This window comes from Punica granatum, chromosome 7 (assembly GCF_007655135.1).
Source record: "Punica granatum isolate Tunisia-2019 chromosome 7, ASM765513v2, whole genome shotgun sequence".
Taxonomy (NCBI): domain Eukaryota; kingdom Viridiplantae; phylum Streptophyta; class Magnoliopsida; order Myrtales; family Lythraceae; genus Punica; species Punica granatum.
Window position 1 is genome coordinate 3156718 of NC_045133.1, and position 22476 is coordinate 3179193.

Genomic DNA, 22476 nt, shown 5'->3' on the forward strand with positions numbered 1-22476 from the left:
TTTTACCCTTTAGCAAGCTGAATCAGCTCGACTTGATTAGTCAGGATCTAATTGAACTTTCAGATGACAGGGTTAAAAAAAAAAAGAATATGTATAGTTTCTTTATAATAGTTGAAACTTACCATGGAATATTGTGCATGATAAATTCTATTGGGTTCGACAGCAGCGGTGAATAAAGATTACAAAGTGGTGCCGGCCCACTACCTTTGGGACCTAGCTAGTAAGAAAAGTGCCTAATGAAAGAAACATTGGACATTTAATGGTGAAAATCATAAGAGCAACAATCATTGTGGAAAAATCTCTAATTTGAGCTTTTTCTTCTTCATTTCTTCTTAATTTTTATATTTTCGACCATGCATCTTTTTATTAACGATTAAATGCATCCGAGAATAATTCAATCCCAATTTGTATCATATTCAGATGGAACCAGCCAATTCAATTAAACATGGGGAAACAAAATTATGATTTTCAAAATAAAATAAAAAATAAAAACACTCATCTCTTTCACAACAAATTCCTGATGCCTCGATCTTCCCATCTCAAGGAAATCATCCATGAGATTGATCTAATAATCTGATGACTAAATATATATTAACAAATGGCTCAGTCCACTTAAGCATTATATTATCTCTTACATATAGGCCATATTTCATCAAATGCTAAAGCAACCATTAGCCATTTGGGTCTACTTGGAGTAAGCTCTTCATGTTCAATTGTATATAATATATTGAATTAAATGATATAATCTAAATATAGTAATATGCATTCACCCAAAAAATATAATAACATGCAAATATGTGAGTATTATAATGTGTATAAATAATAACACCGCCCGTGCATGTACGGACCACCAACACTAGTACATATATATTTTCTAAAGCGGACTAATGGTCCTGAAGAATGGTTAGAATACTTTTTCTTTATTCTTCTCATATTTATTTTCATAATATATTTTGGGTTTCTTGATTTTATAATTAATATTGGCCTCTTAACTATTGAGATTTTTTATTTTTTAAAATATATAATTTTTTATTAGACGTGCTACCTACATCATATACTTTTACAAGTTTTTTGTTTCAAATAGAGTCCGTGCATACGGGATAGACAGGTATTCTTTTATTTTTTGGCTAATTTTATCGTATAAAATATGTGTTATAAATTCTTAAAAATAATAATTTGAAATCAATAATGGTATATCTAATAAGACTAATTAAAGCAAAAAAACATATTGAAAATACCAAATATACAAATTGCACATTAGTGCATAAGTAAACAAAGCGGCAAAAAATTGAAAAATTCATTTATAAAAATATGGAGAACTCACATACTTTTTCAGTGTGAACCCTTGTATTCAAAAGTTCAATTAAGTCCCATCTAATCCAATCGAGCTGGGTCGGCTCATTAAGGATTAAAATTATCTCAGTGTGAATTTTATATATTCATAAGGACTCAAACCCGAGATCTTGTTTAAGCGGAACAAATATTGAACTGCTTGAAACAACCCACGTTGATGGAGAACTCACTTTCACCTGGGATAAAAAAAACCCTTATGTCCACCAATATGAAAAGAGATTATGCATAAAAAAATTAAAAAGAAAAATTTCAACTATGGCGGGATAAATTTTATGCTTCAATATGGTCAAGATTTATATGATGTTACATCGTGTTTTATGATAACCACATGCATAAATTTTGAAAATTAAAAAATGCGAAAAAAAAAGTTGAAGAATTCACATTTTCATCTGAGGTAGATGTACTAAAGTAAACTCGTATGCATATGAAAAATTGAAGAACTCGCGTCTACTAGTAGCTATATTTTTCAATATCAGACCGATCACAATTTATGTATGGTACGTTCTCTATTTATAAAGTATCATTATTTACAAAATATATAATCTTATATTTGCTTTTTGAAATAACATATTTATTGATCAAAAATATAATCTCATTTATTTTTGAAAAATAAATATGATGTTGCATGATTTGTTTTATTTGCATATTTTCATAAAATGTTTTTAATTTAAAAAATGACCGGTCCATAAATCCATCTATATCAATATGTTTTAAAAAATTACTTTCTAAAAAAATCTCAAAAAACCAACTAGTCCAAAAAATCTATATTAATATGTTTTAGAAAAGGGAAAATTACAAAAAAAAACCCAAATTTTGTAAAACGTCTCAATTTTATCATAAATTTTGTTTTGTAACAAAAAAACCATAAGTTTTCTAAAATATCTAAAAAATGACCTCCGTTATAACTTCCGTCAATTTTTGTCTACGTGAACCGTTAAAGGGACCCACCAGCCTACGTGTGACCTACGTGGACTGTTAAAGGGACCCACCATCAGCAGCAAAAATTGACGGAAGTTATAACGAAGGTCATTTTTGAGACATTTTAGAAAACTTATGATTTTTCTATTACAAAACAAAATTTAGGACAAAATTGAGACATTTTACAAAACTTGAGTTTTTTTTTTGTAATTTACCCTTTAGAAAATATAAAGAACTAAGAAAATAACGACTAGCTGCACAAATTTATATTTACGTATTTTAGAAAAATTATAAAATTTAAATTGAATTTTTAAAGGAAGCTCTAAAATCGAGAAGATAATGATCGATCCCACAAATCTATATCCATATAATTTTTAAAATTTTTAGTTTTTTTTAAAAAAGCTAAATGAACGGACAAAATCTCATTCAGGATTCGGGAGTTCTAAGGCCATCTGGTTGGGCAAATCATGTTTTTGCTCTCATATATACTAGCTCTTTTCCTTTTGTTGCACGGGTTCGTGTTCATATATCTCCATATCAATTTTATCGTAATTATTACATTTTTAAACATGAATTTTATTATACAAAATGATAACAATTTTCAACTTAAAAATTTTAATATTCAAATAACAATCTTCAATTATTTTCATAAACTTATTATAATAATAATTTCTATTTCAATTACTATGCATCACATTTTTAAATTAACTATTGATATAAATTTATCACATATATTAAGTTTTGTAATTAGAATATAAATTTATTTTTTAAAATATTTTTTATAACATTTTTATCTTTAAGTTTTTTTTTATTGTTTCTTGATAGCGTTATGTTATAAATATTTTTTCTTACATAGGATCATGATATTTTAGAAATTCTATATATCATCAATCTTTTTGTAGTGTTTATATCATTTGGTATTCTATATATATGTCGATTCTTAACACACATATATTTCCTTTCTTATAACAAATATTCTGATTTTTTAAAAATATATTTTCTTTCTAACACAATAAAATATGCTGAAAGTTAATTTGAAATTTCATTCGATAATCAGTTTATAAAATTAGACTAAGTTTCAATGGTTCGACAAATATTGTCCAACTAAGGGTCTCAATGCGTTATACGCTTATCTAATAATTGTATAATATACATGTTTTTATAGATATTCATACAAAACTTGTTATGTATTTTTTAAATACAAAATTTGATGACATTCTTATTTCAAATATTTATTTTTTATTTTTGATATTACCATAAATTCATATATTACAATAATTTTACTCTTATAATAATAGAACATAGGTTAATATCTAATGAAATAATTATTTGTTAGTTGTCACTTATTTTTTAAATTGAGTTTTTCTAATAATCTGAGAAGATATTGGAATTCATAATTGAGCTTGACTTGATTAAATCAATTCTAATCAATTCTCTTAATTTTTTATAGATTATTTTAATAAGTTTTAGAGCATTTATTAAAATAGGATATAATTTTACTTTTATACTAGTGCATGACCCCACTTCACGGGGCAGTGCTTACTTTCCCAAATCATTATTTTAACAAAATAAATTTTATTTGATTATATGATGTCAAATTTGATTTGCTTATAAATATAAACAACAAAAATTCTAAAATTTCTTTTAGCGAGAAAATTTATCCTTTACTCTATCTTGCATGATACATATTAAACTAATATCAAATTCAAGTTACCGATAATAGCATATTAGAGATAGTGTTAGTCTAATAATGAAAAATTATTTTAAACATCGAAACTGAATATAATATGTTGTTTAGAATAATTAAATTTTTTAGGCAACTTTTTAAGAAAAAAGGAGAATATTAGTATTAGTGGTGAGGCAGATAGAAGGTAACATGGTGTGGGTTGAAATAAAATTTCCTTCTTTTAACTTTTCGGATAAGGAAATAAAAAAATTAAATAAACAAAAAAGGTCTTTACAATACCACATGACTCCCTTAAAAATAGCTCGGGTGTAAACTATATCAAAATTCACATAACAAAAAAATAATATTATTCTTTTTTTTTTTTTGGACTTATTTAAGTATTTGTATTTTTGGACTTAAAAAGCTCGGGATGTAAACTATATCAAAATTCACATAACAAAAGGATAATATTATTCTTTTTCTTTTCTTTTCTTTTTTTACTTATTCGGGATGTAAACTATATCAAATTTCATTATTTCTATGAAGTTGAATATGCATATTATCTATATGACATAAATGAGTAGTCATCCGTTATTTGAATGACTATTTTTTTTAAAACAAAAAGATATATTGTGGACTTGGAAAGGAAATAAAAGTAGAGGAGGAGAGAATGTGAAAATAATAAAAATAAAGATATAGTGTGGACTTTGGTGCCAACCTCTGAACAGCCATTAACAATCTAAAAAAAAGAAGATATAGTGTGGACTTCGATTTAAACCTCTGAACAACCATTAACAAAAGGAAAAGACAATTACCTTACCACCAAATCATTTTATTCTGTCTTATCTGTTTTGGCACAACATCTATATCTACTATATATTAAGCTAAATGAGAGTGTCAAAGGACTCTCCTTACCTTGTCACTATATAAAATTTCAAGAGAAAATACATTTTGCTTTCATCTATATATAATTTGTTATGCTAAAATATGACTTTTTTGTACTTTCAATTTACACACAATAAATAAAACTCAAAATAAATTCGATGATATGTTAATATGAACACTTTTTATAATATCGATTTACCTCTCATGAATACATACATGCAAAAATGCACAATTAAAAAATTATAATTATTTGTCCTAGAAATAATACTTACATGAATAACATTCATTTCAAGGAGAATATAAATATAGTTTTAAAAGAATTATGGTTTATCGCTCTTTAAAAAATAAAATTATTTTTGCAAATTTTTATAGATGAAAACTATTAAATTTGTTCATAATTATTTCATTTTTAATATTTTGTGGCCCCATATATATATATATATATATATTATGTATGCTCATTTATTTCTTAAAATGATGCGTATCAATTCTCATTGATATATATATATATAAGCGTTTTATACAAAATAAAATGAATATAAATAATTATTTTTATTTTATAAGATCCATATAATGAAAATTCTTCTATGTAAAATCATTTTATATTCAACTAATAATGAATTTTACAATTAGTATATATTATTGTAACGATTCTTTTAACAAATAGAAATTCAAACTTTTACCTTGAATTAATGTACATATTCTTATGTAATAGTTTGATGTCACCATTTTACAATAAGTGGAATCATCAATAAAAAATGAAAATTTACATGATAGAGAAGTTATAGTCCTAAAATTTTATGTTCGTGCATCGCACAGGTCAATCGAACTAGTATTAAGCTAAAGGAGAGTAACAAGGGAACTCTCCCATGCCTCAACATGTCATTCTAAGAATGGAAAAAAAATATTTTTTTTTAATTTATTAGAAAAAAAGAAATCTTCTATATATATTAAAAATAAAGATTAGGTGGAGATATTTTGATAATTTAATATTTCTAAATGGTAATAGTTTTTACTTTTAAACCTAATGGTTTAAATAAGTTACTTTTTTAATTAATGACACTTTTTTAAATGTCAATAAGGAGAATTTTATATTGAATGATAATTTAGTTATATTTGATTTCTTAGAGATTCAACCACATTAAAAAAATACTTACAGAGTCCACCGAAGAAAAAATTAAGGAATCTAATCTAACAACTTTTTTTGTTAGTATATACATAAATGTATCTAAATTAGGATTTTTTGGGCAATTTTTAAATTAAGATATTTATAACAATAATTCAAAGAACATTTTTCTAAAATAAAGTGATATTTCAAAAAATATTAATTACTCTATAAATTTTGTTAACTATTGTTGATTTAATTGTTGAGTAACATATTAATTTATATTATGTCATTGGCTAACTTTTTTATCATTCATTATTATTGAGGAGTTGATATTGTTTATAATAAAAACAAATTATTTTCTGTCGCGAAGCGCATGGAGTTTTGTTAGTATTATATAATGTAAGGAAATCAAAATTAAAAAAAAAAAAGGCAAAAATTCAATAGGTTGAAACTCATCTACTCTAAACAAGAGTTTTAGTTGTTTTTATAGATAGATAGATAGATAGATCGATGTTGTGGATATGTTTATAAATATAAATATAAATATAAATATTATAGAATCACCTATAAAAAAAGTATAGAATAAAGGACAAATTACCCTATATATCTCATAGTTTCGTCTTTCTTTCAAATCTATTTTATACTTTTAAAATAATCTAAAATATCTCATGGTTTACATTTTTTTTTTCAAATCTGTCATGTCGTTCTATCCCGTCACCATTTAATGGTTTTATCACTATGACCCTTTTACCTGTGATAGATTTGAGAAAAAAAATTAAATCAATGAGACAGATTTGAGAAAAAAATTAAAACTATATGATAAATTTAAGAAAAAATTAAAATCATGTGATAAATTTGTAGTCTACAAACATTTCATTAACGGAAGATATAATACCAGAATAAATTTAAAAAAAATGTAAATCATGAGATATTTTATATCATTTTTAAAACATATAATATATTTAAAAGAAATTTGAAACCATACCATATGGGTAAAAACCCTAGAATCAATAGTTGTTCAGATGCTACAAATGGCATTACCGGAAAAAAAGGGAAGAAAAAAAAACCACAAATGATTGTGTAGCCTCACATTATTTTTGTCGGTCAGAGATTACCCTCGAGGAAATTGTGACGTCTTGCATTACTAATTAGGTGGGGAAAAAAAGAAAAAGAAAAAGGTAAGAAAACCGAAAACAGGGTGGTCCAATGAAGAATAAGTCGCCATAAAAAGACCCAAAACGTAAATCGATGGACAAACAAGTTTGTTTTTTTTGTTTTTTTAAAATAAGCAGTAGGTAACAGCAGTGATAATTTTGTCATATCAAACTCTCGTATTCAACCGTGAATATATTAGATAAATTGAATAATCAGTGTAAATATTTGCTCCGTTAGCATAGCATCATCAAAAGCTTAATATGATTTATAGAAATTGGTGTTCCCCTGAATCCAAGCTCAAAGAGCACACCACAACAAATGTTTTGACACTAAAACTAGAGTAAAATTCGAACCCGACACTTTGAAGTTACTAAATCACATAAAAACAAGTTTGAAACCACTAGATCACCACCGAGATTATGGACAAACAAAGGATTCACTGAATATATAAAAGCCCAAAATTTGAGTTAGATTCAAATTTATTCCGATTGTATTAAAAAAAAACTGTAATTTCAACTACAACAATTTATATATCAACCAAAACCACGAATTATAAGTTATTTCAATACTATTAGTTACGGAAAATTCCGGATCGTCCCTTAACCATTCAAGATCGTTGGTTCTTCAACCAAAAGAGAAGAGAAAAAAATAGAAAAAAATAGGAAAAAAAAAAAGAAGATCGTTGGTTCAATATGGGCTCCCCAAACATCAGGGACTGAGGGAGTTTCAATATATAGAACAATGATTTTTCATATAATAAATAATAGATTATCGATATAGAATCATAATAATCGGAGAAAAACTTAGGCCAAGCAACAAGGGATGCTTTTCTAACGAGATCTTGTAGGATAACATGTCCTATCAAGTCCCCATTGCTTCGATCAATATTCGTAGAGAATCGAAACGGCATGCATGTTCATCCCCATCACCGAGTTCTACGAACCGTATGTATGGTCGAAGAGTTATAACAGCGAGAAAGTTTCGATTTCAAGACGTTCCATTGCCTTGTCATGTCGAGCTTGACTACATATCATGCCGATCGAACGACTATTCTCGGGCCACCGTCCCGGTCCGGAGCCTATGGAAATGGTCCCCAAGGTTCCAAAAATGGACCAAACAGTTTGGATCTCGATGCGATGATGATAAAGCTACCAGACGGTCCACTTGGGCCCACACGAAGATTAAAAAGCCTCGGCATGCTCTCGAATGATTCGCAGAAAAGAGGACAAAAGCAAACAGTCTGTCAGAAACATCTCAGCAGCCTCCATTTGTTTGTCCACATAAATCATAAATGCCTCCACGTGAATGCTGACCCAAAACATTAGCTCAATAATGTTCACTCGGATTATGGTATAAGGAGAGGAACGCGGAAGGAAGAAGCATCGTTCATGTATGAAAATGACCATTTTCGGAGCTCCTTCTACTGTAACCTCGATTTATTGGTGGAGAGTAATTCTCGTTCGGGCATTAGTTTGCCTTGTTACAAGGTACTTTCAATAAATTTAAAATCAACAATTGCTGTAAGTGAAGTTCGTTGATATGAAGCACAATTTACTGACTACATCACATCTCGTATTTTTCGTTAATTGAATCTATACGGAGAAAATCTGTTGAGAGGGATGGGATGAGGTGAGGTGAGGTAAGGTGAGGTGAGACATTGTTTGGGCATTCAATTTCCAGTGACTTAGGGGCCAACATTTACATCATGTTTGCAATCAATTTGTGCTTCAGAGCTTCTGGTGTCTTGGCAGAAGATGAGAGCACGTTGGTTTGATTTTGTTTGTTTATCTTTGGAAGAAGGGAGGGGAGGATGAAGATGATGAAGCCCATGTAGGATATAAGGGAGGTTCAGGGCAGTAAATAAGAAGAATCTAACCAAAATAGTGAAGTCCGATTGCACTCGGTATCGGGGTTTCATCGAGGCAGAGTAGAAATGTCAGGAATGCATTTTCATCGAACTTGGTATCGTCAAAACACGTAATGTCCTCACATGCGAATAATCAATCGGGATTACAGAGTGGTATTGAACTCACGAGAAGACATTCACCACAAAACAAGAGTTGAATTACAAACTGTGCAGTGGCTGATTACATAGCAAAATCGCAGGATGCAGAACACGAATCTCTACAGACACCCACTCACAGCAGAGACAGTTCAGGTTCCCGACACGACACGACACAACACGATCCTCTTGAGAAAAAATGGCGGAGGACAGGGATAGAAAACAACAGAAAGTCCCGATGTCGGTACTTCAGGCAATTGATTGGTCTGCTGTAAACATTGCACCGGTCAGGACTAACTGTGACCTTTTTCCACTCTATGATGAACCAAAAGGAAACTTTTCCAACCCAAATTCACAACAAAGAAAACCCAACAAATGATCCGAAATGTGAACCAGAGTATGTTTTTACTGGTACTGTTTCTTATTCAGCTCACTGTGGAGTGACCTTCCAAACACGAATACAAGCATCCTCGCCCGAACTCACCACACTCTGCTCATCAAAGAAAGCTAGGCCATAAACTCCACCCAAGTGGGCCCCCTTTATGGTTATACGGCTCGAAGCCGGTCTGTCAACCTCGTAGATTATGACACATGTGTCTAGTGATCCAGTAGCTACCATTCTGCTATCGGGAGACCAAGCCAGGCAGTTAATTCGCGCCGAGTGATAAAGCATGTTCTTAAGCTTCACCTGCAATAAGTTATTTCATGAATCAAATGGGGATGCAATTAAATGTTAAAGAATGTCTTTGGTAGAACTTAATGAAAAAGTGCTGTAAAATTTAGAGAATCTCAATACTGAACCAATCATGCCCTGTCCGATATTTATCTTATTTCAACGGTGTGAAAAGATTTCACCAGATTAACACAAAGGTGAGGAAATTACCTCTCGCGTGGCTCGATCCCAAACAACAGCTTCCCTATTTAGATCGGCCGAAGCGAACATGGAAACATCAGGAGAGTAACGTATCACACTGATAGCACCTCTATGTTTCTCAAGGACAGCCTCTTCTGTGAGTGTGTCACCGTTAATGGAGTATATGTGCAATTTACCGTCTTGTCCTCCAACTATGGCTTCACTTCCATCGGGTGAGATTGCTGATGCAGTAACACTGAAACCAAGATTGGTAGTTGAGAGCACTTTGGTGCCTTGGAGAAGTACAACTCCGGTCTCAATGGCGACCAAAGAGAGTTCAGGAGAAAGAAGAGCGAGGCTCAAATCTTTGGGTTGACTTCCAACATCAACTGAGACTCCATCTGCACATTGATCCCCTTGCAGAGAAACTCTCCTCACCTGAATGGTCATGGGAAGCAATTGAAAAAAATTAGTCAGAAGAATAGTCGTGTGACATGCACTTCAACACTCTTTACTGATCATGACATATGAAATTAACATGGAAGAATATAGATATCGAAGAATGAACTTTGGAACACTTGATAGCTCATCTAGAAAAATCATAAATTAGATAAGATATTCATGTTTTCTTTAAATTCGATATTTTCAGATTAAAAAGAGTAAATTATGAAACTTTATATCCCTTTTCAGTTAAAAAGAGATGGCTCTGTTCCAAAGTATACAAAATCATGCCCTTTTCAATTCCTCATTTCCACAAAGTATATGTGATGATATTATTATCAGTTCTTTGCAAAAAAATACAAGTATCATCCTCAAATAAACAGTTGTTTCTTATCATAACTATAAGAACAAAATGTCAAGAGAGGCAACTATACGTTATATTCAGATTATCAGCCATTCTTACCTTATTGTCATAACCTGAAGTGACAATCTCTTCCTCGATAGCCGTGAAACATTTAATCTGAGAACTCTCCTTCCTCTGAAGCTTCCCACTGAATCCTTTGCCCTGAATCCACTTCACAATCAAACCTTCGTAGCTTGTGGACAATATAACTTTGGGGACACTGTTGAGCACAGTTAATGAAGCAACATTCTTCAGGTGCCCAGACAAGGTTACAGGAGGTTTATCAAGATCCTTCGCAGAGAATAGATTAATCATGCCACCAAGAGAAACAGTAACAAGATGATCATTGTGCCAAAGACACCCAACCAACATATCTTCCACCCCACCAGAACCAATGCATGGCAGCGGTTTGTTCAACTTGCCACTACCATCCTCAGAGATATCCCATACTTTTGCTGTCTTGTCAGCTGACACTGTCAGCACCTGAATTCATTGCACAAATGTAATAAGCATATCATGAAGAACTAGCCATGCACGCACTCTTTATGCAAGATGAAATCCTAGTAAAAAAGGCTGAACTCATGCTTCTACGATATGCTAGATGTTCTCTTTTGGCATAGAAGATGAAACAAAGAATGAAGCCAAAGTCAACACGTCGCATTCTTTAGCATAACACTAATATCCACTTGCAGATGTTTTGCCCAGTGCCACTGCTAATATTTTCTAACTGAGTTCTCTTCTTAGCTATAAATGTGCAAAACCGCAATTATTTAGAACATTTTCCCTCTTGATCGGAAGGTGATAACATGCATGATTACCTGTTTACTATCAGGACTCCAACTAACAGCATAGATACTACCAGTATGCCCATCTTCGGCCAAGAGTTCTCCCATTTTCTCTGCAGTCTTGCCATCATATATTTTTCCCTTCTTATCAGAGCTTACGGTAATAAACTTGCTGCCATCAGGTGAGAACCTCACACAGTTGACAAAGTTGGAATGGTCCCTGAGAAGATTTGCATTGAATAAGATTATCAGCTGAAAAACAGGCAGCTTAGAGATTTCCAAACCTCCTGCTGAATTAACCATGCACGTTCTGATGCAATACTTATCACTTCATTGCAACTCAATGACTAGCTTTGTATATATCAATAAGTCCACCAGCATCAAGTTGCAAGGATAAAAACTGTTCAAACACAATGTCCTTAAGGTTATATGTTAGATGAGCTAGTAATCCACCTGTGCAAAGTTTTTAACAACTTCAAATGATATTGCATAAAGCCTAATTGAGCCGACAGAGATTGTGATCAGCGGTATACTGGTAAATGTGCATGCTCCAAGGAAAACGAAGAATGGATCGCCCCCTCATTGAAGCACATTCTGATTACAATAGTATTAACTAGTACCAACCTGCAAGATAACTTGAACTTAAAGGGGGGGCCCTCATAAAAGTTCACGATGAAATCCTCTCCACATGTAACGATGCGAAATGGTCGTGTTGGTTTAAACGCACAGCTCAGGACTCTCTTTGAATGGCCATCGAATTCTCCAACGTTGGTGCCAGAGTCCCACCTAGTCAACGTTTCAAACCATTAGAAATGTAGCTCAGCAAATCACTGGAACCCATGTAGCAATGACAAAGATCGAAGAATCTATGCAGCAGTAATCGTAAAAGCAGAGATTTTGTTAAATCACATTTTCAAAAACTGCCCCACTAACAACAGCAGAATCTCAGCTCATTACGTCCTTTCCTTCTAAATCATCGTATTCGATAACACAATCTCAAGTGATTTCCCAAAGATGAGCATGCTGAGAGGCAGAGAACATCCTATTAATCTCCGAACCAGAGAATGGCAGTGCACTGTTCAAGATATCCCAGAAACGGCAAACAGAATGGAAGGAGAGAGAGCTCACATGAACGCCCGGACGAAGGATTTCCCCTTCCCATCGCCGGAGGCAACAATCCGGAGGCCGTCGGGGGACCACTGGAGGTCGTCGATCCGACCCGACAGGACCTTGAACTCCTTCTTGAGGACGTACTCGTTGTAGGCGCCCCAGATCCGGACGGTGCCGGAGACGTCGGCGGAGGCTACCCACTCGCCGTTGGGGGAGTAGCGGGCGACGGTGGCGGGGTAGGCGTGCTCGCCGTAGACGGCGACGTCGAGGGGGTTTTCGAGGTTGAGCATGATGACGGATCGGCCGTTGGTGTAGAGGATCTTGTTGGACTTGGGGTGGCCGGAGATGAGGATCCCCCGGCCCCGCTCCGTCGACGGCATGCAAGCGTAGGTCTCCGAGAGCTGCGACGACATCGTTTCGGGGGCTCGGATTGGATCTGGTCGGAGCTGAAGATTGAAGGAAGAGATGAAGAGGTGGAGATTCGAAAAGAGAGAGAGAGAGAGATGGGAAAGTGGAAGAGAGAGAAAATGAGAGGGGAGTTTGAAATAGTCCTGATTTTATATTATTCGGGAAGTGGTGAGAAAAAGCGGAAGAAGAAGGAGAAAATTCCACTTTGCCCCCTAAAGTTTGGCTATATACTACTTTTCACCACCCTAAACTTCCTTTCACACCCATCATGCCCCCTGAACTTTATTTTTCACAAAAAAATTCATTGCCTAATTACAAATGACCTACAAGCCACGCCATGCATAATCTAACAGCAGTTACATGGCACTGGTAAATATAGTTCTTTTCGTTGGTGGCATCAGGCGGATATTGTGCTTTCCGATCTACCAAGTTGAGCTTAACCAGATCCATGTGTTGTTTGATATTGCAGCTATCGATCTTATTGATTCGATGATATATATCTCTAATGAGATCTTGATAGTGTGCTAGCTTCCAAGTGCTCTCGTACACGAGAATATCGACAACCTGATCGCACTTTAGGTAGCCTTTCACATTGCATCGTTCTTCTTACTGGTGCAAGTTGTGAGAAAGTCGACAAAATACCCAGAGTTGCCAGCCGCATCTTGATCGATCACCTGGAAAGTTGCGAAGCGCAGATGCAATGGCAGATTATATCTCCCATTGTATGTACCACCTCCCAGACAATTCGATGCTCCCGACATGGGCCTCTCTGGTCGCCGGATATTCTAACCTTCTTTTGTGTATAAAAATGGCTTGGTTTTCCAGCTACACTCTCAACTCTTACATCACCATATGTATCTCTTGATTGTCGCCATTGGAACAGTACTGGGAGGCAGATAAACTCCTCCAGGACCAGTGGCATGGAAGAACTGTCCGGGGAGTAGGGACTCCGGACACGATAATGAACTTCATCACTTTTTTTATTTATTTATTTAGATGGTTCATTTTGGCGCTCTCAGCGAGCGCGGATGCTCAAATTAGACTCTTTTGGCTTCTGAAGGGGGAGAGGTCGATCATATTCACAACAACCGCGATTTCAGATGGAGCCTGGAGGATGGACTTAATTGTATGAACTATGGTGAATGAAAGTGATGCCAGATTCTGAATTAAGTAGCGAGCCCTAAAGGCGTTTAATGTAGTTTGAGATCTGTACTTTCGCCATTGGACTTCAAAGCGTTTATTGACCACGATGTCCATTACCGGAACGTACTGCCACTGCGGATGAATCATGAATGTTGCCTAGTCCACGTACGTGCAATAATCCATGCATATCTTTATTGAAGCTTTGGTCGAAGTCAGGACCCAAAGGGAGGTGAAGTTCAGCATAAAGGGATGGCCGTCTAGGCCTGCACATGCATCTTTCGGGAACATGCAGGGCCAGTCTCATCCGTGAACCACACAACGGTGCCACCATCGATCTCCGGTAGCCGGTGGGCAGAATGCTGTCAATGTTATTTTTTCCCCTTTTCCTTTTTCATACTTATACACTCCCTAGAGATTACCACCACCCACCGAATACATATATAGTCAGAAACCAGACTCCATCATCATAGTCATTGTGATTCCGTGAGAAATTCTTAAATGCCTACTGGGCCCGGCCTTTTTGATAATCGGCCCGGAGTTCTTTGGTAATGGGCCCTGCCTTGAAGATGGCCTGCGCCTTTTGGGTTCTAGCTAGGCCTTTTTTGTCTTTCAAATAAATCTCAACCAATTATTTCATTTTCAATATTATTTGGCGATGTTAATCACGGGAAGGTCTATGTTGAGATCAGTTAATCAGCTCTTTTAACTGTTATATGATCAATAGATTATTTATTTATTCATTAATAATTGCAAGGCAATAGTCCAAGAAATAAAAAAAAAAGTGATTGCACCATAGAATTTCCCGTTAATTATAATTTCATCGAATCTATACCAATCTATTTCTCTATTATCATCATCGGTGGACTTTTCATGCAAGCTCTTTAATTTCTTACAATTCTCCGCATACGTTTGTTTAGTTAGACGTTGAGATGCTTGGGCCTGTTTGGATTGTGGATGTAATTTTAAAATCACAATTCTAACTTAACTCTACCCATTACAAAACAAAATAACTCATACAAAGTCAAAGAGTGGGCCCCATTTATACCACTTTTTCCGCAACAAAACAACATAACTTATATAAAGTCAAAGGGTGGACCCCATTTATTCCACTCAAAATCAAAATCAAAATCTGATTTTAAAATCCTACTATGAAACCAAACGCAACTTGTTGTTCATTTGCTGCACGTCGAGTTGTTAAATCAACGCTCCTTGAACACTAAGCCTATTGATAAGGACTCCTTGGACATGATTGAAACAAACATCACTTCTCCTCATTTGATCCCAACAATATCCTTTCTTCCGAACCAAGAGACCGGACCAATAGTATTCGTCCTATACCTTGAATGAAAATTTGGATTGATTCTCGTTCATGAGATTTTCTTTCATCCTTATAATTATTCTCATTTTTCTATTTCTTATTTGGCCTATATGTACATATTAATATAAATTCACAGTTTTTTTGGAGTAAAAATTCACCGTCTTTTCAGATCAGTAAAAGGTGCATTCATTCAAAGTATGATATCTATATTCATTAGAAATGTTTACTCTCAATTTATTTTTCGCTTCCCAATATTATACAGATTGATTTGCTCGAAGATCTATTGATTGTCCTTTTAGGGTTTATGTTCTTGATATTCCACCCAACGGACTTAGCCATTTTTTTGTCAGGGGATATTTTGGTAGCTTCTACTCTTCGTCATTGCATGTTTAATTAATTTAGGCCTCGACCTAGTTCACTTGAAAAAAACAAATGCCCTGCACAACCGCCTCGCTCGCACGTAGAGCGCACATTGGAGGCTATATAAATAAATTGAAACCGCCCGTTATCTTTTATCTTTTATAAAATAATAATTTTTTAATTATATTAACTCGTCGTGAGAGTAGGTTTGATAAATTGGGAGTAAATAGAGTCTCTAAATTTGTTACTTAAATGTAAAGGACAGCTGGAGGACAATTCGACTAGCTAGTTCTTCATTTTTAACTTCCAGTCCGACTTTCCATGTTGAAGCTTCTCTCTAAATTTGTGGTAATTGACTGATTGAGATCATGCATTCTCTCTTCTTCTTCTTTTTTCCTACCTGTTTCGTACTCTATATAGGTACCATATTTTAGGTGAATTCCGGGGCCGAAGGTCTAATTTACAGGTTAGATACTATTTTATGCGACGAAACGTGTCATATATATTTTTTTAATTTATTACGAGGGAAACTCATTAATTTAGTAACAATAAAAAAAATTTATTAGATGATGAAGGGAAAATGTTATCTCACGGCTAATATCGAATTTAGAATTTCTTGATTTCTAGACGAAAGTGTGCATTACCATGTTATACTTTTTTTTGGTTAATAACAAAAAAAATCTCAAACTTTTCAAGTTTTAACAATTTTAGTATGAATTTTTTTCTTTAGCCAATTAAATCACAAACTACCGATTTACTAACAATGTTAGCACACCGTCAATTTTTTCGTTTATTTTAAACGGAACTGTTGATGTGTACATGACGGTACCATGTAACACACTGTGATTGGTCGAGTGGATCCTCCATTAAAAAAATATCCTAAAAATAAAAGAAAAACCCGCAAGGAGTCGGAGGAGAGGTAGTCGGCGATGGGGGCTTCAATGCCTGCCACCACCCCCTTAATTGGAGTCACCGATTGGCCGACGTCGAGGCTCCCACCGCTGGCCATCTCCCCTCCTCCTCTTTGTGGCCTTTTTTTTGTTATTTTTAATTTTCAAAATATTTTTTAATTTTTTTTAAAAAAATGGGACCCTCTCGATCAATCATAGTGTGTCATATGTCTTTGTCATATACACATTAGCAATTTCGGTTAAAATTAACAGAGAAATTGACGGTGCACTAAGATTATTATCAAATCGGTAGTTTGCGACTTAATTGGTTAAAGAAAAAAATTCGTATTAAAATCGTTAAAATGTGAAAAATTTTAGATTTTTTTTGTTATTAATTTTTTTCTTACGTTATATAATTTTGCAACAATTTTCTAATAAGCCGAGAGTATCCAGACTTCGGAGGAATCCTTCTTCTTCTAGGCCATCGGCGAAAGTCTAATGGAATCTTTGAACAAAAATTTGTTGGTCGTAGGATTCACTTCCCTGGTCCCTTCCAACCAAAACCCTAGTTTTTGATTTTCAGCCAACTATCTCATAATTCTAACGCCGTCGTCCGCCCGCCGCTGATTTGCTTCTATATTTATTAATTATTTATTTAATCCATTCAATTTCCGACAATATTATCCTTGAATTAATTAGTTAATCAGTCCACTTTTTAGGTCTAAGAATAGCTGACTAGATTCTAGGGCACAGCAAAAGCACCGTCCTTGTCTCCCCGAACTTCTACTACTTGTAATTTATCGATCGTTGCGTAGCTTCGTCATTTATTTTACTGGTTTTCATAATAATATATATACATAAATGTACTTTACGAAAAAGACATATTGAGCAGCGATACACATTCTCATTTAGTGATCTAAAAAATTTCGTGTTTCATTTTCTTCAGCAAGATTATTTATGCCTTTCTATTTAACTTTTTTTTTTCATTTCCTTATACTATATTCATATATCTCTTACGTAATAGAAGAATAAATGTACTTTCTTCAACTTGAATGTAATCTATGCCAATATGAATGGCACCGAAGATAGCTTAACAGTTAGCCCTGACAATACACACGCAGTTCAACCTACTCGAGAGTCGCATATTAGAAAGCTCAAGCCTTATACTCTCTATAAAGTTAGTTAGACACACCAGCATGATAGGAGGCATTGCCATTATCACTAACAAGGTACAGAAACCTTAACTGGTACTGTACATAGTATAACCTAGCTATTCGACTAGTAGTGTTCATCGAATGTATTAAATTATATCCAGCCTGTTTAAATTTATTAATCCATGCCTAATGAATGCAGATGCTATACGAAGGGAGCATAATATGTATGCTAGAAGGAAATCAAGTCAAATTATTTAAACTAGAACTCAGGAAAGCCCAATTAGACTAGTTTATGTTATCAACCTTCATTTAATTTCCGCTGTACACACACATATATATGTACATTACATATATATTTTCTGTTGACCTGAATTTCCGAAAACGTGAAAGCTGTAAGACGGAAGAAGGTCAAACCTGAAATTCCCAGTTAGTTTGACCGTCCATTCAGCTACGGATCAGATATATATATGTGGCGCAATTACACGTTAAATTTTGCAGTTGCATGTAAAAGACAAATCCCCAGCCTGTGCTTCCTCATATCCTCGCCATTTGTCCTCCCCTCGAGCAAGATAATAAAGAGGATAACAATGATATCATTTTTCACGCACATAAAGTAAGGAAAAAAAAGAAAAGAAATCTTATCTATATTTGATGCATTCATATTAATATATATATCCGTCTATACACCATATTATACACGGATAGTGATTCTAGTATAGTATGCAGTGGCTCTTATTTCATTTTTACTTTATGTCTGATTGAATATAATAGATAAGTAAATATTTCATCCGAAAAATAAATAAATACATGTATAATATATATATATATATATAGGATGTATGTAGGAAATAATATAATATAGGATTTACTTTTTTAAAAAAATTTCGTGGGCCTGAATTATAAAAGTCTTTTTCAATCATGGAGGTAAATTTTTAAGCCATAAATTATTAAAATAATTTATTTTACATTCAACAATATGTATTATCATACGATGTAATGCCATATTTTAGTTTCATGAAAATGCAAACCGTATGTCGAAACGAATTAAAGTGCTCCTGGAATTATTATTTTCGATTATGGGGAAGGTTTATGACCTAATACAAGAATGACAAACGTTAATGAAAACTAACACCAAAACTTTACGATTTTACGTTGGGGACTTATACCATTGAACTAATTTACTTTTTTGCCCTAAAGTTATTATAACAGAGAGAAAAATTGTTGCTGGTGATTCATGGAATTAAGGAAGCTGAGGTGGCAGAATGACGTACTGAGAATCTGACAAGTGTCCACCTTGTGGATAAAATCCATGCAAATGCAATGCATGGGAGTGCACTTAACTTTGAGAAATCTAACGGTCAAAGGGGAGGAACCAATATCATGTGATGATGTTTAGGCCTACCCAGGAGCCAAGCCAATTGGACTCCATGCATGGAGAGCTGACATTATTTGTCACCATTTTGCTTGACTTGATGCTGATGAGTCATCCCTTAAAGGCAGACAAATTAGGGAAATATCGTAACAGAAAGTCATCACATAAACAATTTCTGCATTCATACAATATATACATATATACTTGTGTGTATATATATATAAAATCCGGCTTGCAATCAAGCAATGCAATATGCATACCCTACTCCTAGCTATCTTTCTAGCTATTATAGTATATGTGCGTGTGTATTCATTTATTCATACTGACAGATTGTTCTATTCCGTACTTAGGTTTTGGTTGCAAAGGTTGCCAGATTATTAATAACAAGGAAAATTCTAGTACGTATTTAAGTATGATTTCTTTTGTTCAATCACATAATGTACAACCACCCGTAATCAATTTTTATATCTTGGCGGTACAAATTATTTACTTCATTGCGTGCAAATTACGCCATGGTCATCATACTACCATAGACCGTATTTGCTTGAACACTATAGTTTTCACACTTCGTAGCAGGTCACATAAACATCATATAAATCCAGTTAGTTTCTCTCTATAGGATGGAAATAGCCAGTGTCGTTTTTTGAAAAAAGAAAAAAATATACAGATCGCGCCATATTTACTGTGTATAAATCCGGCAAACACGTTGTAGGGTTTACTAATCCGACATTTTATTCATTTCGTCGAGAATAAATTATTATTCGCCGGGACAAGGGCAAATGAGAAACAGAGAAGGTGAGGTGGCAGAGAGGCAAATCCAAATTATATATATATATACACACACACACTAACCATGGACCCGTGTTACACACGGTAATTAATTTAAGTGGTTGAATTACAAATTAAAATGAAAAAAAATCTAACTAGCAAAAATAAAAGTTTGAATTTGACTCGCCAAATTTGAGAAATCGGGCTATAGTAATTTTTTAATTAAGATAATTTGAGATATATCTTAATAATAAATAAAAAAATAAAAAATAATTAGGTGAGTGAATGAACGAAAGAAGATAGAAATTCATGGGAGGAGAGAAAGTAGAGTGAATTGGGTGGTCATTGAAGTAGACTTACAACCTTTTTTTTTTATAAGGAAGTCAATGTTTCTAATATAACGAAATATAAATTATAATAGCTAAGAGCACATGTAGTCCCATCCGAGTATCAAGTTAGAACTTTTTGATTACTAGGTAAGCGCGTGTGTCACTGTTCTATTTCCTCTTTGACAAGTAGATTTATAATTTTAATCTTAACTGAATGGTTGTCATTAATTATGATCATTTTAGTAAGGGTGTTTTAGGAAAGTGAAAAGTAGACCCAAACTTTCTTTCTCACTTTTATAATAAAAAGATAATACATCATAATCTATCATAAAAAAGATAATACAACAAAAAAATCTAATAAAATAAAAAAAATGATAAATATAATCCAGATTCGTGTTGTCATTAGCAAACTGTATTTCTTTTGGTTACAAGGAAGGTTCACGAGTCTAATGGAATAAAATAGAAATCTTAACATCTAATAAATGGCACAAGTAGTCTCTCAATTAATATTAAACCTGAAACATCTTGGTTATTAGAGAAAGTCGTGCGCAACTACAATACACGTTCTTTGATAACAAACCGTGTTTCTAATTAATGTACTTTTTTTATAATCTAGATAGGAGTTAAAATCTACTAAAATCATATCGTGAACTGAGTCAATGCATACAAGCGGGGACAAATTTTTCAGTTACGAATGAAAGCCCGTGGATTTAATATAATGAAATATAAATCTTAACAACTAATAAAATTGTATGGGTAGTTCCATAATAAGTATTGAATCCAAAATCTCTTAGTTACCAAGCAAAATTATGTACAACTGTGTTAAATTTTTACTAGGCTTGAGCTCAACTTTAACTGAAAAACTCAAGCTTTTAAGTGGAAATGGACCCAAACCAGTATAAGCCAATGAGAAATTCAATATGGTATCAGAGTCGATTACGCTTTTGCGTGTTCAAGTGGTCTCATACCACGTCAATACAATGTTGAGTGCAGTCAAAGTGCTCATCATGTTAGTCCTCTCTCGCCCAAGCATGAAAGAAGAGCCCGACTCATGGTCAGTTGTTAATGGCAGGTGTTTAAGGATACATGACAACGTGTAGAAAAAAAAATGATCCCACATTGCACGCGAAGGCGAGTGTTGAAAATGTTAATCCCACAAACCATGAGTTTATATGTGGCTTGAATACCACCACTTATCAATTTGAGCTTTTAAGTGGAAATAAGATTAAACCCATTAAACCTAATGGACTTTCAATATAGTATCAGAGACCAAGTCAAGCGTATGCACATCCACACGTGTGTGCGCCCATCAACGCCAGGCTCGATATCTTTAAGTGTAGTCAAAAGTGTGCATCGGGTAAGTTCCTCATCGCCCGAGCACGGAAGACGAGCTCAGCTCAAGGTAAGTTGTTGAGGGCGAATGGTTAAGGGCGCGTGACAACGTATAGGTAGAAATAAACCGCATGTTGTATGTGCGAGTGAGTGTTGAGAGTATTAATCCACATGAAAAAAAAATACAAGAATATCCATATGTTTATATGAAATTTCAATGCTACAATTTATGAGTTTGAGCTTTTAAGTGAAAATGAATCTGAATTCTTATCGGTCCAATGAAAATTCAATACATTATACTACACTCTTTTTGGTAACCGGGATGACTTTCAGTCTATATTTTTCGAGGACATCCTGTATTTTCACTAAAGAAAACCCCACAGAGTTAACCGAAAAAAGAAAGGAAAACAACCTGTATTGTCACGAATATAAAAAAGAAAAGAAAATTAGCCACCGAGAAAAAGAAAAGAAAATTCCACAGAGTTAAGGTTAACCGAAGAAGAGAGGAAAAATGCGACGGACAGAAACGGTAAGAACAGTGAGAAGCTTTCAGCTACGAACACGTCAGCCGTCGACAATACATTGCTCACAACAACCTCAGTTGGCAGATGAAAATGTTACGTTCAACTGTCAGTCAAATCCAAACACTCTCTTTCGCCCCCCCCCCCCCCCCCCCCCCCCCCTCTCTCTCTCTCTCTCTAGCTATCTCTTAGTATCTCATTA

General features: G+C 33.9%; 1 protein-coding gene across 1 annotated transcript; it reads right to left on the reverse strand.

Annotated features, from left to right (window-relative positions):
• Window positions 1-9076: 9076 nt before the first annotated feature.
• LOC116214864 (actin-interacting protein 1-2) lies at window positions 9077-13212 on the reverse strand. Its single transcript, XM_031550343.1, has 6 exons — window positions 12698-13212; window positions 12194-12355; window positions 11603-11789; window positions 10845-11267; window positions 9971-10378; window positions 9077-9775 (listed from the first exon to the last, which is right to left on the reverse strand). The coding sequence occupies exons 1-6, from the start codon at window positions 13090-13092 to the stop codon at window positions 9518-9520; spliced, it is 1833 nt and encodes a 610-aa protein (XP_031406203.1). The 5' UTR covers window positions 13093-13212; the 3' UTR covers window positions 9077-9517.
• Between the last annotated feature and the right edge of the window lie 9264 nt (window positions 13213-22476).

Excerpts from the sequence above, each read along its gene's own strand:
- LOC116214864 (XM_031550343.1), bottom strand. The coding sequence starts at position 13,092 with ATGTCGTCGCAGCTCTCGGAGACCTACGCTTGCATGCCGTCGACGGAG. Across the intron at positions 12,356-12,697 it reads TCCTTCGTCCGGGCGTTCAT|GTGGGACTCTGGCACCAACG; the intron begins GTGAGCTCTCTC and ends AACGTTGACTAG. Across the intron at positions 11,790-12,193 it reads AAGTTCAAGTTATCTTGCAG|GGACCATTCCAACTTTGTCA; the intron begins GTTGGTACTAGT and ends AAATCTTCTCAG.